At 41.5% G+C, this 17,574-nt stretch overlaps 1 protein-coding gene across 1 annotated transcript; it reads left to right on the forward strand.

The window, feature by feature from the left end:
- The first annotated feature begins 3,020 nt into the window (after positions 1-3,020).
- Positions 3,021-15,713, forward strand: ETNPPL (ethanolamine-phosphate phospho-lyase). Its single transcript, XM_062493774.1, has 13 exons — positions 3,021-3,076; positions 4,877-4,995; positions 5,158-5,317; positions 6,185-6,259; positions 7,724-7,817; positions 8,952-9,068; positions 10,761-10,843; positions 11,339-11,564; positions 12,406-12,560; positions 13,305-13,394; positions 13,605-13,735; positions 14,638-14,705; positions 15,582-15,713. The coding sequence occupies exons 1-13, from the start codon at positions 3,021-3,023 to the stop codon at positions 15,711-15,713; spliced, it is 1,506 nt and encodes a 501-aa protein (XP_062349758.1).
- Positions 15,714-17,574: the final 1,861 nt, after the last annotated feature.

A 17,574-nucleotide genomic window follows, 5' to 3' on the forward strand; every position in this document is an offset into this window, starting at 1 on the left:
CTCTTCTATTTGGTATATTAAAATCATTGTAAGGTAATTGGTTCTGGTTGAGATAAAACTGATAAAAACGAGTGTTGACAACACACCCTGTGCTTAACTGACTTGGGGCCCTGGCAGACTGGTCACTGCATGAACTCTCAGGCAAGTCCATTCCCTTTCCAGAGCAAATGCCAGACATCTGCCTGTCCCTGAGAAAGCGCAGACAGGTATGGTTTGTCCATCTTTAAATTTCTGTACTGAAACAGATCTTCAGTGCAGATCAATTTCCACAGCAAATCCATCTGCAATGGGTTTACTTCTCAGGATACAGCAACAATAAATTGTTTTTTTAGAGGAACTCCTTCGCAGTTAAATAGGCAGCCCGAGGCACCTTGCTTGGATATTTTGGGCAACTGTTAGAAATACTTGCTCCTTTTCATCCTTCATACAGGAAGCCAGGCTGTTCTTCTGTGGTACCATGCCAGGACAAAACCCATAAACAAGCATAAAAATGTAAATTAAAATGTTCATAAAGCAGAGCAGGATGGAGTTAACAGCATGTTTTGGTTTGCATTTTTGATATTTTGCTAAAACACAAGTATTTTAGAAAAAAAATGGAACTATTTTAATCCTACTATACATCATGGAGACATAGCTGCCAGTATTTACTGCCTGGCATTATGAGGGTAAGTGATGCTGCAAAGGCTTGTGTCTGGGTCAGGCTCTCTGCTAATCTTGGGAGAGGCTCCACAAATGAGACTTGGTAGGCTTGCTTCTGCTCATAGTATCAAAAGAGCATGAAAGAACTATGAGCCAAGAGGGAGTGATGTTTCCTTGATTATTAAGTCCCTTTTAATGGCTTTGAAGGAACAGAGAACAACCTCCCCCTTCTACTTCACCTGCCACTTCAAGCTTTCCTGGTGAAGTTTGCTATTGCTTCAAGTAGTTACTAAGCTAGCTGTGAGCAAACTTGCTTTTCTAAACCTGAAACAGAAGCCCTAATACAAGGCTGTCGGTGCACGCTTCTAAAGAAATAGCAGCACAATATTTTGCATATCCCTTAAATCTGTTTCTGATCCAGGGTTCCTGGATGAGCAAAACCAGGCAGATCAGCATAAACAGCTGAGATTTTCTAGTGTTGGCATCAGCAGCAACCCTGGAGGAAGGGACAAGGCTGTGCTCGGCTCCGACCAGGGGCAGGCAGCAGCCTGCTGTGGGAAAACCATCTCTCCTGAAATGCCTTGGGACTCGCAGACTCGGATGCTGCCCAGCCCCAACCTTTCTGTGCACTGCTGGTACAAAGGGATTGCTGCTAAGTCAGTATGTAAGGTGTAGTGCAACTGGAACTGCATCTACCCTATGCTAAATATTATTGCCCGGTTTTCAGAGATGCAGGCAAAATGGAAAAGCATTGCAGAGAGCATTCCTGACAGGCTCTAGCCTTGGCTCTCTTTGGATGTTAGGAGATCTAAATACCTGTTTTCTTCTTGAGTACCCATCAATGAATTTCATCATGGCCCTAGCTGACAGTTTTGGGAATCCTTCATGTCTTTTTAAGTCTTTCTGCCTGGACAGAACACTGAAGACAGGCAGCAGCTGTCTCTGCTGGGATATAGAGGTAGAGCTGCTATGATTTCTGCTACTCTGTTGGTTGGTGAGGCAAGGTTTCCAATCGAGCAGAAGTATAGAATGTCAAAGCTTCAAATTTAACACCGAGGAAGCTCAAGTAAATGACTGGATAGAAAGAAGTGCTGCCTAGAGAAGCAGAAAGGTGGCTTGTTGGCAGAGATAACAAGGGATAAAAAGTAAAAATCAGGAAGTGTGTTTCTTCAATCTGCACAATTTGGGATGACTTGCTGGACACTGATCAAGAAAAAGGAAGTATCATCAGCACAGGAAATTGTGTGGCTTTACATATGCTCTCTGAAAACTCTTCCAAACATAGTGCTGCAGGTGGCACAGACGAGCTACAGATGGGGTAGTGGGGCCGTGGGCGAGTGTTCCTGCTGTCTGCTCATGCAACTCAAGGAGCAGCCTCCAGAGGAGACGGTGCGTGCTTGGCAGGGAGAAGGTAAATCTGAGGTACTCCACCAGCAGCTTCGCTGTTCTGGAATGTGATGCCTCTTGATGTGACCTCTGTCCTTCCCCCGTTTTATTCTCCCCTCTTTTTCTTGTGGGCTTTGATGTCCAGTGAGATGGTTATCAAGTGTAACCCTGGAGAAATGCCACATTAGAGCAAGTCACTTCTATATTGCTTCTGTGGTTACAAAGTGATCAGGGGCTAGGTATATTGAGATGCTGCCTAGACCTAAGAGTGAACCAAGGTATTTGAGCTCCATGGCTCTTTTCTATGTACATGTACAAAACCTGGCAAGCCATAGCTCTTACTAATTTGCCTCACTTTATAAGAAATGTGGAAATACTGATACTGGCTTTGATGGACGTATACGTGTAATATCTCAGCCTACTCTTACAAGCAGATTTCGGGACACAAGAGGCAGATAGGGACTGACATTGAATTATGACCCTGATTTTTATTAAATAATCCGTTCTGTGTTCCTCCCTCCTTCCCGAATGTTTGTGGCAGTGGCGCAGTAGCCACCAGGATGGACCGACGACTGTCAGGAATGGCAGGATCGCGCAGGGAAGCTGAGCACCCGCCCCCACGCACCACAGTCGGTTGTTTTGCGAGTTTGCGCTGGTCCGCACCTCTAGGGGGAAAACAAAAACAAAAACAAACAAAACCAAGAAACCAACAAAACTCCAAGGCACAGGACTCACCCGCGGCTGGCCCGCCTCAGCTCAACAGGAAACACAGGTCCCCCGAAAGGAAAACCCAGGGGGATGGGGGAGCGGTCGGAACGGGACGTCCCGTCCTGTCCCGTCCCGCCGGGGAAAGCGGGAGGGAGGGACGGGGGAGGAGGGGTTTGGCCGCCGCCGTCGCCCGCATAAGAGGCGGGGAACCCTCGGGCGGCTCGGACGGATCTGGTTCTCCCGTGCCGCGTTGTTCCGTGCCGTGTTGTTCCGTGCCTGCCGGCGGGATGGACGAGCTCTACAGCAAGGCGGAGACCCTCGCCCTTCGGAGGAAGCACATTGGGTAGGGGCGGTGGCGGGGCCGGGAGCGAGGCAAAGGGAGGAGGAGGAGGAGGAGGCAGGTGTGTGTGACAGCTCTTGTGACAGCGCCTGTCCGGACCCGCTCGGCGCTGCCCGGGTGCTGCCAGGACCGGACAGCCCCTCCGGGAGGGGCTGGGGAACATGGACACACACAGGACCTGTCGTCCCTCCGGCTTGGCAGGTCTCAGGGTCACCCGGAGTTCCCTACACTGCACATCAAACGCATCGTTCAGTTTTCCAGCAGAGCAAAGCAAGCAGCCGGAATGTGGTACCCAGGTGTATGTGTAAAGTGAGGCTGCGCAGGGTTGGGGTTTTTTGTGCATGCACCTGCACAACAGTCCGCGTCTGTTGAATGAACCTGTTGCAATTCCTTGAGTGTAACTGAGGGACGTGTGGGAGGGCTGCCAGAGGTTGTGACCTGAGCAGCAGTCCTGGGTATCTGTTCCCTCCTTTTGGCAACGTTAGTTCCAACAGGATGTGCATGCAGCTTTAATCACTTCAGTAGATATTGCCAAGTGGAAAGTAAGTCCAGGTTGTAAAAATAGATATATTTTGCTGATTGCATTTTAAATGTGTAGCATATAGAGAAAGCTTACTAAAGATTTGTAACTCACAGATTCCCTAAAGTCATGGCCTCACAAAGAGAGAAAAATCAACAACATTTTAGGGGGCAACTCGGTATTAGGGAGTCCTTTCTGTGCAAGGATTGTAGGACAGAGCAGTGCTGGGCAAACAAAGAAAAACTTTCACAGAATGAACTAACAGGTTAGAGAAAAAAAATTGTAGTCAAGAAATTGCCAATAATGATGGAGATTGTTTTCAAAGTATAGTAGAGAAATAGCTGAAGGTGTCAGAAAAGATCTATGCAACAGGGCTAGAAGCTGTGAGAAAGAAAGCAAACTACTTCACTATCCAGGAGTCACATTTACAAGTGACTTTACAGGTTCATAACTTCAGTATACCCAAAAATAATTCTCAGATTTACCTGGAAACAACTGGAAAACAATTGGAAAAAACTGTTTATATTCCAAGGTCATATAAACACTGCTGAATGTTCAGAACTTTCCTTCTGCTCAGTAATATCATTCAACATAATTACATAGCTGGCACATTCTCCAAAGGAGGGGGTAGAAGAAAGGAAAAGTTTTTAAAGAGTACTTTGGTTAATTTTATAAGGAGCTTGAGTTTTGCTGGAAGTCAGTGTGATTTAGATGCTTAATAAAATGCTGCTTTTAAAGATTTTATCCAAAGCAGACAGGGTGGGGGTTTTAGGACCTGCTCAGTACCTTTGAAAATAAAGCCTGCAAGGCATTAGTGTTTTGTTCTTGACTGTGACCTCTATACGCTACAGTCATCCATTGCGTAATAATTTTTGGCTATAGTATGAAACAGTGCTTAACAGCTTACTTTAGTCCTAGAGAGTTATTTGGCCATAGATGTCTGTAAGGCATGTAAACAAGCAAAGCTACAGCGTAGGAACTCGGCAGGACATATAAGGACCTGGAATGATGTACAGACACTGTTCTCCTGTGAAATCAATTGCAGGCAGAGTCAAGCTTTGAAAACACCCTTATTAAAGACCAGCTTCTGTTCCCACTGTGCTGGGGGAAGCGCATGGGTTTTCACTGTGTGCAAGAGCCCCTGCTTGATCACCACCTGAAAGACTCACAAGCTTTTTTTGCAGAAGGAGGCAATTGTCTCCAGAGCTGCAAAAAATCAACCTCCTCAACACTCAAGGGAGGGGGGGGGAAATTAAAATGGTGTTATGTTTATTATGTTTTAGGCCTTCCTGCAAAGTTTTCTATGCCAAGGACCCTCTGAAGATAGTCCGTGCTCAGGGTCAATATATGTTTGATGAGAAAGGAGAAAAATACTTAGACTGCATCAACAACGTTGCACATGGTAAGCAGTTTGACTTGTGAGACTGCTTCCATTTCTTAATTTCCAATAGGGATCGGGACATGTTTCTGACAAGTGATGATGTTCACAGTGCTTCTTTGAACGTCCTTTTGTGGTTCAGTAATTGACTGCTTGCTAGTAATAACTAATTATTTTCTTCTTTAGTGGGCCACAGCCATCCGTATGTGACAAAGGCTGCAACAAAACAGATGGAACTGCTCAATACAAACTCCCGCTTCCTGCATGACAACCTTGTTCAGTATGCACAGCGTCTCACAGCCACCCTGCCTGAGAAACTCTCTGTTTGCTATTTTGTTAACTCTGGGTAGGTCTGAATTGTATTTTTTATGACTGTTTTTTATGACTATTTTTCTCCCGTTTGAGACAGACACTCAGGACAGCTTGGCCTAAATATTACTAAGTAGGACTTAGTAACATGCAACAAAAATATATCCAACACTGATCAAAACTTACTTCCTATTTGCAGCCATCATATTGAGAGTGATGGCTCAAAGCAAGAGAGCCAAAACATGAAACTGGCCTGCTGAATGCTACGCAAAAAAAAAAAAAGAAAAAGTGTGGGGGAAAAAGCAAGAGGAAATTAATTCTGCAAATTGGTGAATGTTATGTACAGACTGATGAATGCCATCCGTAGGTTGACATATAACCTTGGAAATAAGTTAATATTCTTCAGGCAGTTTGGTAGTCTGTGATCACTTCTATGTCCCAAACAGACAGCCTGCAGGGACCTGTGAGCGTAGGAGCTGTGACAGATCAGGCTGGAAGCTTGAATCTTCTTCCAGGGTGCAGATTTGTAATGGTGCAAGCACTGGAGAGAACGGAGTTGTGAAGTGTGGGAGATGGGGCATTGCTTTTTGAGGGTTGGTGGCTGCATTGTGTTCTCAGCTGCAAATTGGCCTCCTTTGTACCAAGGGGAGGTAAATATCTACAGGCAAACTGGGGGAGGGAAATAGAGCATTCTCTTTGTTTGCTGTTTATACAAAGGGCTGTTTTATCTTTGCTCCCTGACATGGCACTTACAGTCTCAATCTCAGCATTGTAATCTGTAGAGTAACTGAGTGCTATGTTGATTTATTATATCCATGAGTCCCATGCCTTGTCTTCTGTCAGAATACCCTTTTAATTGGAAGTGCCTCTTCACTGGTTTGCTGCTGTATCTCTTATTATGCAGGTCTGAAGCAAATGATCTTGCTTTACGACTGGCTCGGCAGTACCGTGGGCACCAAGATGTGATCACCCTGGAAAAGTAAGTATACAGAGTAGCTTGTGTGAATGCAGCCAGCACCCCCTGCCATTACTTCAGAAGCAGCTTTGCAGCAACATCCTGCTGTTTGTACTCCACTGCCTGCTGAAAGAAAAGCTTTGTTGCCTTTGTATTGGAACAGATCAGGAAATCCCTTTTTCACATTTGGATAAACAAAAGTTTTGAAGATCTCTGAAAAATAAGCTAGTTGGTCACCCCAGAAGGTCAGTCACCTGTTAGAGGACATTTCCCACAGACTCCCAAAGCAATTCAGGCCAGAGACTTAAATGCTGATTTCAAAAGCAGTGAGTGGTCTGGCTACTGGGCTGCTCTGGAAAAGGGCTTTCTGTTCATCACACATTGCTTGACATGTTTCATTTTGCACAAATAAATATTCAGTGGTCAAGAAGAAAGATCCTGTAGTTCCACAGCAGTGCTGAAATGATGCTCAGCTCTCCTTCAGTGAACACAAGTATGCACACAAAACCAAGTGGCTGCAAAATCAGGAGGTGTTGAGGTAGCTGCCAGCCACAGGGTAGGTGGCTGGCCACATTTTGGGATTTTCCTATCCTAGATGCAGCTGTAGGTTTGGTGACATTGCTGTAGTGCTGGATTTTCTTCTCAGGTTGTGATTAGAAAGTTCAGCCATAGCAAATGCAAGGACACATGTCTCTATCTGAACAGCACAAAGCTTGTTTGACTCAGCTATATTCAGATTCCTGTTACACTAACCTGTATGTGCTCTACTAAGAAATCACAACATGTCTTCAGTGAGGTTTGCTTCACTTCAACTTTGCAGTTGAACAAAATTGTCTATTTTTCCCTGAATAAAGATGCTACATGCTTTAGGCTCTAAAGGTTCTGATTCCTCATTTCTAAATCTGTTGGCCTCAAATTTGACCAGCTTTAGCATACTCTGCAGTATAAAACATTTCTATTCAAACAATATCCTTTTCCTGACAGTGGCTTCTGCCAAACCCTCTTGCCTGCAGTGCCCTCAGGGCCGATAGTGGTGGGCTGCTGCTGCATAAGATCCCCACTTTTCAATGCAATGCACATTCCTGAGAGTTTTCACAGTGGTGTTGGCGTCTAGCATACAAAGCTTGGGCTGGCCAGAGTGGGGCCCATGGGTTGGAAATGAAGGAGTTAGACCTACCATTCAGCTCTAGGTAAGGCTCCTAGGGCAGCCGCCTTGAAGTCAGAGCAGTCCAGACATCATCTTGGTCTGTCCCCATGTCGGCACTTGATTTTATCCTGTTTCTGGTCTTGCTAGCGGATTAAAGTCAACAGCAGTTTCATATTGTCTTTGAGAGAAAGACTAAGTAAATTAAATCAAGACCCCTTCACAAACGATGCTACTGTGTTGCAGATACAGTTGCTATTCTGGATTATGTATAGGCACAGTTGTAAATTTGGGTCTTCTGTGCATTTGATGAAAAGTGACTTGGATATTTAACGCCCACACAGTGCTTACCATGGCCATGTTACATCTCTGATTGACATCAGTCCCTATAAATTTAATCAGCTGGGAAAGGACAGCAAGAAGGAGTATGTGCATGTGGTAAGTATGGTTTCTTGTTTGTTTTGCAGTTCTTTGGTGTGTTTTTTGGGTTGTTTGGTTTTTTTTTTTGTTTGTTTTGGTTCGTTTTTGGTTTTGGTTTTGGTTTTTGTGTTTGTTTTGCTTTGCTTTGCTTAGTTTTGTTTTTGGCTTTTTCTGTCATTTTTATGCCTATTATGCAGCATATTGAATTACCCACTTTTGGTGTCAATATACTTTCCTTCTGTTTTGCTGATGCTAGTGTACATACACTTGGCTGATTTCAGTGTAATAAGTACAGCAAAATTTTTGCTTTTGGATTTCTAAGGTGTTCAGCTGTTGGGCTGATTTCCTTCATTGTGCTACGGGTCTTAGTCACTGTATTGTATGGTTACACAAACTGATGAAATAAGCCAATATCCATTGTGTTAGTTTTGTTAAAGATACGCAGGACTTTGAGTCTAGTTCCAAAAACTGGAAAGGCAGATTGTGCAAGTTTACACAGATATGGGTATAGGACTCATGAGTGTCTAAGGGAATGATTTTTCACAAAAACTTGTGTATCTTAAAAAGACAACAATTCTTCTCAGTCCAGAAGTGTACACCAAGCAGGCCTTTCCTATCTCTAGATCCTTCATTAACCACACCGCCAAAGTAGTATCCACCTTTTTATACCACTTCCTTTCTCTTTGTTACTTAACCTTTCCTAACAGCATTTGTAGTGGCTTGAATGTCACACAGATTTGTACCATGACTAAAATGCTGGAAGGGACGTGGCAGACTGGAAAACCCTACTCTCCAGTTGCAGAAATGGATCTTCTGCGAGAATCTGAAATCAGGTGGTGGATGGGTACTCATTATTGTCTCGTGGGAGAGGAAGGATGGTCTTGAAAGGTGGATGAGGTAGATGATGGTTCTTACAACAGCTGCATTCAGTAATATTGAATGCATAACAGGCCCAGATTGAGTTTAAGCTCCAGTAAGCATTTTTGCAATTCAAAGCAAACATTCAGGCTATACTTACTCTTATTACATATTGTGTGGAAAGCCAGTAAGGTGGAGAAGTAGAAAAGAAAGTAAATGTTTCATAGAAAGATTGCCTTCATTAAAAAAAACAAAACAAAACAATCCACAAAAACACAAAACTGGTCTTTTCAGGCTCCTTCTCCAGATATCTACAGAGGGAAATACAGGGAAGACCACCTGGATCCAGCAAGTGCTTATGCTGAAGAGGTGAAAAAAATTATTGAAGAAACACATAAGAATGGACGCAAGGTGTGTGTTTTGTGCTCTAGAAATGCTGAGGCTTCACCTATTTGTTATGACATGGGGGCATTTAACAGGCAACTAAGAACTTGTTTCTTTCCCAATTTCACGTGCTTCCCTCTCCCTTCATTTTTCTATGATGAGTTCTGTTCAAAATAGGCGATTTTTCTATCTGGTGCTCTACTGATAATTTTTCTAGCCTTCAGTGAAAGGATCAATAATACAGTTGATATAAGCTACAATCAAAGCTCTTAAATTTCGTGTTTTATGTGTTGAATCTGTAGATTGTTAATATCGTAGGGAAAAGTTTGACATCAGCTGAGAAACTATATCACAAATTCTAGCCAGGATATATAAAAAAATCCAGGACACGGAGAAAAACTATTGGATAAAATCTTGATACTACATTTCTGAGCCTGTTAGGTTAAGATAACATTGAAGTAATATAAAAAGGTGAAACTTTCACTCATTCATAGTATGACCTTGATAAAAACAGACAATTTCTGAACAGGTGTACCTAAAATGTGTGTTAATCTTTTATATTATGCCATTGGTGTGTTGAGACTTGTAGGGCATGATCCAAAACCTGCTGAAGTCCCAGAAGACTTCAGCAGAGACTGGAACATGTTCCCTTCTAGTCCAATGGACTTACATCACCCCTCTTTTAGTTTCTTCAACTTTTTTTATTCTCTACTAACGGATAGTTTTGTTTTTTCTTCCCTTGTTTCCTTTCTTTTGCACATTTCTTAGGTTTTGGTGGCGTAGACCTGTGGCAGGACAAGTTGTGCTAAAGGCTAAGCCTCACATGCTATGGGAAGCTTCGTACTCTTTGGCTGTATGCTCAAATGTAGTGTACGGTTCTTTACACGTTCCTGCTCGGCCTTGTTTCCAGGAAGACTGCATCAGCACAGAGACCTCTTGATGCTCTGGGAGGGGTTCACAAGTGGTGTGGGGATGCAATCCCTTAAATAGCAGACTTATGCTGAGACCTTGGGGTAATATTGTATCTCTGCTGCATAGATGTCTGCTGTTGACAAGAAACAAATTTTGATGTTCCAGTGTGTCTGATCTGCTGCTCTCACCCTTCCTGATTTGAAATAACTTCCTTTTTCATTCCTAGCAACTGGAAATATTTCATCTGTAGATTTTTTTCTCTTCTTTTGTCAAGTGCCTCATGCTGACATGTTATTTGTATAGTTATTTGAATTAGGCAGGGGTGCCCAAAGGCTAGCCACAGGTCATCTTACACATCAGCTTCCAACCCCCTCTACCTGGTGTTCAGGATTAAACAAAAACCCACATACACCTGCAAGCTTTATTAACTTCTTAGGGAAGATGGTAGACACTGTTTTGTGTCTCCTGTAAACTGGCATTTGTAAAAAAATTTATGTCACTCCCAGGAGCCCAATCCAACATCCACTGACACCAGGAAGTATCATCCAGTTCAACACAAGGCCTTAATGGAGATCCTGCCATTCCCATCAGGCTGCAAAGGTGGCCCTGGCTACTGCAAATTTGGGCACTCCAATTACAAAATTAATAAATCCTTTAGCCATAGCTGTTTCCAAGAGTTCTCAGTTGTCCAGCCTGTTGCGTGATTAAATTAAGGCCCACATTTAAATGTTTATTTCTAGACTGTTAGATGTCTCTGCCAAGGCCAAGTAGATAAACACAGCTCTCACATGAGTTTGTCTCTTGTAGATTGCTGCCTTCATAGCTGAATCCATGCAGAGCTGTGGAGGCCAAGTAATTCCACCTGTGGGCTATTTCCAGAAAGTGGCAGAGTACGTACAGCACTTCACAAGGGTGTAATGGGGAAATTAAACAAAGAAATAGCTTTTCTCACTATAGACTTATATAATCAATTCAGCTATTAACCTCTCTTGTTCTTGGCTATCTGTGGTTCATTTCTACTCATTGAAGAGTATGATTTCAGTTCGATTTTTTTATTGGAATATCAGCTATTTTTTTAGCTAGATAATTGCCATTCTTTTTCCATCTTTAATCCTCAGACATAAGTTTGATGGAAGATGAAGCTAAACCAGTTATAATCCTACAGTCCTATTACAATACTCCTATTTCACATTAAATTGTCAATTTTTTTTTCTTAACATGTAGCATACTAAAAATGTCATAGCTATAAAATAGCTGTAACTGTATTCTTTCTTTTTTTTTCCTAACTTGGTCTCACACTGCATAATTTCTGTGATGCAGGCTGCCTTGTCCTTGATTGCCTACCTGTGTTCTGCAGACTTTCAAGGTGCTGTGTTTATTTTCAGGTACGTGCGTGCAGCGGGTGGAGTATTCATAGCTGATGAGGTCCAGGTTGGCTTTGGCAGAGTTGGGAAGCATTTTTGGGCGTTCCAACTGCAAGGGGAAGACTTTGTGCCTGACATTGTCACCATGGGAAAGCCCATCGGCAATGGACACCCTATGTCTTGTGTGGTCACAACAAGGGAAATTGCTGAAGGTTTTGGTGCTTCTGGACTGGAGTATTTCAATACAGTAAGTTCATAGGGGAAGTGTTGCCTTTTTTATTTCTTTTGGTCTGCATTTGTCAGTTAGAAGTTTTCCAGGTGATCCAGAAAACATCTGCAACAATAACTGCATCACATTACTAAGATCTTGAGTCAACCACAGTCTAGTGTCTAAAAGCAAGTGAAGAAGCTTTGAAATATGCTCTGTATAAAGTGTTACATCATCATATGGACTACCACAAGGTCATGCATCTTAGCTCACATCCATACATATAAATTCTTCCTTATGTCTCTTTCTTTCTCCCCACTATGAAATGTTGATGATGTGCAATTCCATTTTCTAGAACAGGCACTGTGCTGGTGGAGCTCATGACATGGCAGACCTTGCTCTGCAACTGACACCTGAAAAAACAGTGATACTTTACCAGGAGACATTTCATCTGCATTCATGCCAAAGAAGTTCAATCTTCTCATTTACTGAGCCCTCTTTTGGCTCCTGTGACTCAGCCTTCTTCCCAGCTACCATGAATTCCCCCATTTTAAATTAAGTTTTTACTCTCTGGATCAAAATATATCAAATCTATCACCCAATTCTTTTCCCAGGAGCATTTTGCTTGCACGTGCAGTCATCTGAATTCTTCAAATTACGGCAACCTGAAGCAGAGGAAGAGGGAGCCCTTCCCTTACCCAAATATAGGGAATAGTATTCCACAGCCTGAATGGCACAAAATCCCAATCTTTTCAAGCTTTCCTCATGACATGCCAAGCAGGAGAGGATAAATGAAAACAACATGGATAGCCACAGAAAAATGTTTTGTTTTGATAGGTTTTAATTTTGATTACATGTTTTGTTTTGTCTTTGCTATCAGTTTGGAGGCAATCCAGTGTCTTGTGCCATTGGATTGGCTGTGCTGGATGTAATAGAGAAAGAGGATCTCCAAGGGAATGCCTCACGTGTAGGAAATTATCTCCTGGAGTTGCTGGCTGAGCAAAAGGAGAAACATCCCTTAGTGGGAGATATCAGGTGGGTGCATTACAGCAATGTCAGAGAAGAAAGTAACTAAACTAGAAAAAGCAATAAACTTGGTGTCAGTGGAACACAAAAGCATGTCATGATTTTGCTACACCTCTCTTTTAAAATGGACTACCCAAAACTGGTATTGTATGGCAATATTTTTTTTTTAAAAAAGTTGTCCATCCATCTGCCTAATTAATTAGTTACAAGCATAGCCAGTAGAAAAGTTCTGGGAGAATAGGAGAAAGAGCCATCCACATCCAATAACCAAGTTGTCAGCACTGTTGTAATCATGTCGACCTTGTTCAAATCTCTGGTCCATTTCCTTGGGAGATGGTACTTTGGATTTTCCTCATCTCATATTACTACCATTGATAATTGCCTTCAGATATTTTTTGGAGGAAGGGGTTGGGTTGTGGCATTTTTATACTTCTCTTTTTTCATTATTTGTCTCCATGGCTTGCAATTTTCAGGATAAGCATGAAAGAAAATTATTCAGTTATTCTTATCTGGCCACATAGCTTTAATGAGACAGGTATATTTATTTATCCAGAATTATCTGTTATCCCATTTGATTGTATGATGCTGCCAAAAGGTGACCAAAGATAAAGTCTCCTCTCTCATGCTCCTTCCCCCTTTTGTGCTCCAGGGAAGGGAATTACAGTTGGTAGAAACAGGTATTACATTTGCAGGAGAAGGTTTGGGTTACTGACATTGGATTTCACTTGTCTGTACTTTTCTTTTCTACTCCAGGGGTGTTGGATTGTTTGTTGGAGTGGATCTGGTGAAAGATAAGCAAAAGCGAACACCAGCCACAGCTGAAGCTCTTCATCTTATTTACAAGTAAGAAGTTCTTAAAGACTGTGTGCAGTGATCAAACCCTCCTAATACTCTCTAGCAGTTAGTCCTTAATTTTATTTTCAGTTTTCGTAGTTTCTGGTGACATTGGACTAAAAAAAGAAAACTTTCAAAATCTGTCTCAGCTTGAAGGAAGTGACAGACACAACATAGTTTTATACCTGTGTCTAACACAGGTGTTTCCTCTTTCCACAGACTCAAAGAGCGTCAAATCCTTCTTAGTGCAGATGGACCCTACAGAAACATTTTAAAATTTAAACCACCAATGTGTTTCACAATGGAAGATGCAAAACATGCAGTGGAAGCTATTGATGCACTTCTTACAGGTATGTGTGTTTTAGGGCTCAAAGAATACTCTTCTTTGTTCATTTCCCAATGAAACACCATCATAGCCTAGGCCATTACATGCAAGGGAAAGTAATCAACTGCATTTACCATTCATCAAACTGCTGTTCTTAATGCCAATTATTATAAACATATACAAAGCCCCACATGTAATTCATTCAGACTTTTAGGCAAAATCCTGCTCTTGTGCCTTTCTCTTACAGACTTAATGTTATTACTCATTTCTGGTCACACATGCTGTTTGTTAAGGGGGGAATATATTAATTCAGCACAGGCCTGAAAGACACTGCAGATACACTGGTTCCATAATGTGCTCTACCTTTCCTTTTTTTCTTTTTGTTTGTTTTTTTAAGTAGCCTACTGGAACGTGATTGTCTCACTCAAATTTAGCCTGAAGGTTTTCAGGCATTTGTTTTTGTTTTGTTTTTTTTTTGGTTTTTTTTGTTTTTTTTCCTGAGGACCAGCCCAGGGGAAAATAACATCAGTTATACTGTTACCATGAGGGCTCTTGGAGCCATTCATACATTAAACGCTCCCATTTTCTGAGAACACAACAATGAAAGTTAAACTTCTATGAATCTGCTGGACAAAGGCAGAATTCCACTCTGAAAGGTCTCTCTGATACCCTCTGCTACAGTCAAATTGCTAATTTTATTCATTTCTCTAAATACCCCCAAGCTAGACAGTCCTCATAGATTAATCACATTGCCTCAAAAAATGTTTTAAGAAGTATTTAGTTAGAAGTTTTTCTTCTGTATGATAAATGTCCAGAGGAATAGCTGATATTTTTACTTCAGCCAGCTATGGTATGCCTATTAAATTGGCAGTATGCTAACTTATTCCCCATTCTTTTTAATTTAATTATTTTATTATTTTTTTTCAGAAATGGAAGAGGCCACTGGAATGAAGACAGAAAATAATGCATCTACAAATGTACAGTGTAAAAGAAAAGTATGTTTTAATTTTTTTAAACTCTGTTTCAGATAGGTGTTTAGCAAAGCTAGTATTAATTACTTTGGTAGAGCATGCCTTCATTTTTGACAGTGTGAGCGGCTCTGTGCCTTGAAACTGAGCTCAGAGAGTAACTTGCTGCTAGAAACCTGGGAGAATTTACTCTGTCTCACTGGGGTAAATCTAAAAAGAGCTGAGTAATCCAGACCAGCAACATGTTATAGACAAGCCCCTTGCCTTATCTGCTTGTGTGCAAACAAGACCAACCAGACTTTGGGCTGCACAAAGTCATGAGCACAGCAGTCAGCAACTATTGGTTCTTGGTATTACGTGCTACTGAAAGATATTGGGCTTTCTAAGCAAGCCTGCAGGCTGGAAGGAGTCCAAGTTTTCAGAGCGTTCTGAGGATTTTGTTTCCACCATAGCTCTTTGAGTATGAATAGCTGACACACATCCAAATCAGGAGTTCTTAAGTTGCAGCCCCAGCTTTGGATAAATCACATACGATTTCTCACACCCTTAAAAACATGTCACCCTCTCTACAGGAAAGCTTGCTGACCTGTCCCTTGGTGGGTTTTCCACTGGTGCTGTGGGAGTGGGAGCACAGCAGCTCAGCTTCGGGGGTGTAGAAGTTAAGCAGAGACTTGATGAGTTATTGGCTATACATCTAGATTTAACTAGGTTTGGAGTGCAAGCCTACTCTTACAGACATTTTTACACAATCAGTTTAAATTCTTTCAGAACTAAGAAGCTGTGGGAATAATAGTCAATCTACCTAACGGGATAATAGTCAGTCTACCTAATGGGAACCAGGTCCAATGGCTGCCTGGTGGAAGACACACACATGCCTCCACTGACATCTCCTTTCTGTTTCAGACAACTGAAGAGAGTTCTCAACCAGAAGGTGCAAGTGAAAGCATCGGCCACATGAATGGAGCTGCCTGCCGACAAGAAAATGGGATTTATTCGAAAAAACGCTCAGTGCCAAGTAAAAGAATAAGAACATGAAGAGGAAGAGTTTTCACATTCAGTTTGAATTTGTGCCCATCTTGCTTTTGAAGTGAAGAGTGCAATTGTCTGAATCCTAGTATCTGTTTGAAGCTTAGTCATGCCTTTCATAAACTGGCTGAATTCCTATTAGCTTCAGTAGGTTTAAAGTACCTTTTTTAGATACACGAGAACTGTGCCACGTGGCTTGAAATCTAGATGTGACAGAATGGACAAGTGATACAAAAATACCTTGGTGCTGATGGCAGGTGTGACATGGGTACACAAATTTGGTGAAAACTGCAGATTTATCCATATTATGCAGAATTTGATTTGCTTAACTGCCATAAAGCAAATGCCAATCCTATTAAGTTTAAAAATATATGCTTAACATGCTATTTTTACAATATTTTAAATTTCAATATATAATATTGAGATATTAATTACTTCCCATGTTTTAATGGCTGAATTCACTAAACAATGCTTGAGAAATAAATCATTATTATCTTTTAGTGTAACTTAGGTCCTATGGACCATATTCCCAGCTGATGTAAATTGGAGTAGCTCTGCTAATGTCAGCAATGCTCTACTAAAAGTCTACAACTCTATGTGTAGAGACACAATGTCTGTGCAGGGCACTCTCACTATAAATTCAAGGAAAATAAAGAATCTAATTTTCTATGAATAAAGAAACTTTTATAAATATTTATATATAGTAAGATTTTAATTTTTTCCCTGAAGTTTATATATTGAATCCTATCAGTCTATAAAATATGCAAGTATATATCATTTCAGACACACTGACTGACTGAATTTAACCTGAAGGTGTCTCAAAATGTGGTTCCCAGGGACAGCCCAGCTTGCATTCCCATGGATTTGAGCTGTTTCGAAAGTCATGGGAATTACTGCCTGATCCTGCCAAAGCAATACTGGTACCTTTTGTCAGTGGTGATGAAGAGTTGCATGCCAGTTCCATGGGATCCTGACACATAAATGCTAACACTGGATAGGTTACTAAAAGGAGATGACCACTGCATAAACCATGCATGCAACCAGTGCCTATCTGTTCTGCAGACACTTTAGACTGACTTTCCTCATTGTCAGTGTTAAATTTTAATGACAGAACACAAGCTCTGCTTCCCTTTCTTAATACATGCACAAGTCCATACTATGGAGGACACTGAGGGCTTTCCAAATAGTTTGTACTTCAGAAAAAAATACAAAATGTATTTATTTCCTCCTCAATTTTAATACCCTACATTCTGCTGTTTCCTAAATGCTGCTAATGATCCTACTGATATGACTGAAAATTGAGCACTTTATCTAATTTCATGTTTTCCACAATTTGCTACATTTATATCAATGTTTCTGGTGTAATGCTTTCCAACATTCTCACACTGGCTTATTTTCTGTTTCACGATCCTTGAATAATTCCTCCATAAAAATAAACCTCTTTTTTTGTAATTAAAACCCCAAAGAGGGTTTTTTTGTTTGTTTTAATTTTATTCTTCAGTAACAGCTATTTACTGAGGTAACTTCAGTTTTAGCTGGACGTTGTCTCCATGCCAAAGCAGAACTGACTTGGCTGTGTTTCCCCGAGGTGCTCAGCTGTTGGCAGCTCTTACCCTTCAAGACAAATGTTGCCTCAGCTACCACAATTCATTCCCAGCTAACTCTGCAACAGGAAGGACTCCACAGGTCTTTTCCAAAATGAAACGACACAAAGAACTAAGCAAACTTAATTTCATATGTCTAAAGGCACAGTTTAAGTCGTTCCCTGTATGGAGTGCCACTACTTACATTTCACCTCATCCACTGTGTGCAGCAACAACCAAGCAAATGCTTGTGTGATTTATAAGAAGGCTTAAGCCCAGAGGGACAG

Source organism: Cinclus cinclus, chromosome 5 (genome assembly GCF_963662255.1).
Source record: "Cinclus cinclus chromosome 5, bCinCin1.1, whole genome shotgun sequence".
NCBI classification, from domain to species: domain Eukaryota; kingdom Metazoa; phylum Chordata; class Aves; order Passeriformes; family Cinclidae; genus Cinclus; species Cinclus cinclus.

Coding starts and splice junctions, on each gene's coding strand:
- ETNPPL (XM_062493774.1), top strand. CDS start 3,021: ATGGACGAGCTCTACAGCAAGGCGGAGACCCTCGCCCTTCGGAGGAAG. Junction 3,077..4,876: donor CTTCGGAGGAAGCACATTGG/GTAGGGGCGGTG, acceptor ATTATGTTTTAG/GCCTTCCTGCAAAGTTTTCT. Junction 7,818..8,951: donor AGAAGGAGTATGTGCATGTG/GTAAGTATGGTT, acceptor TGGTCTTTTCAG/GCTCCTTCTCCAGATATCTA.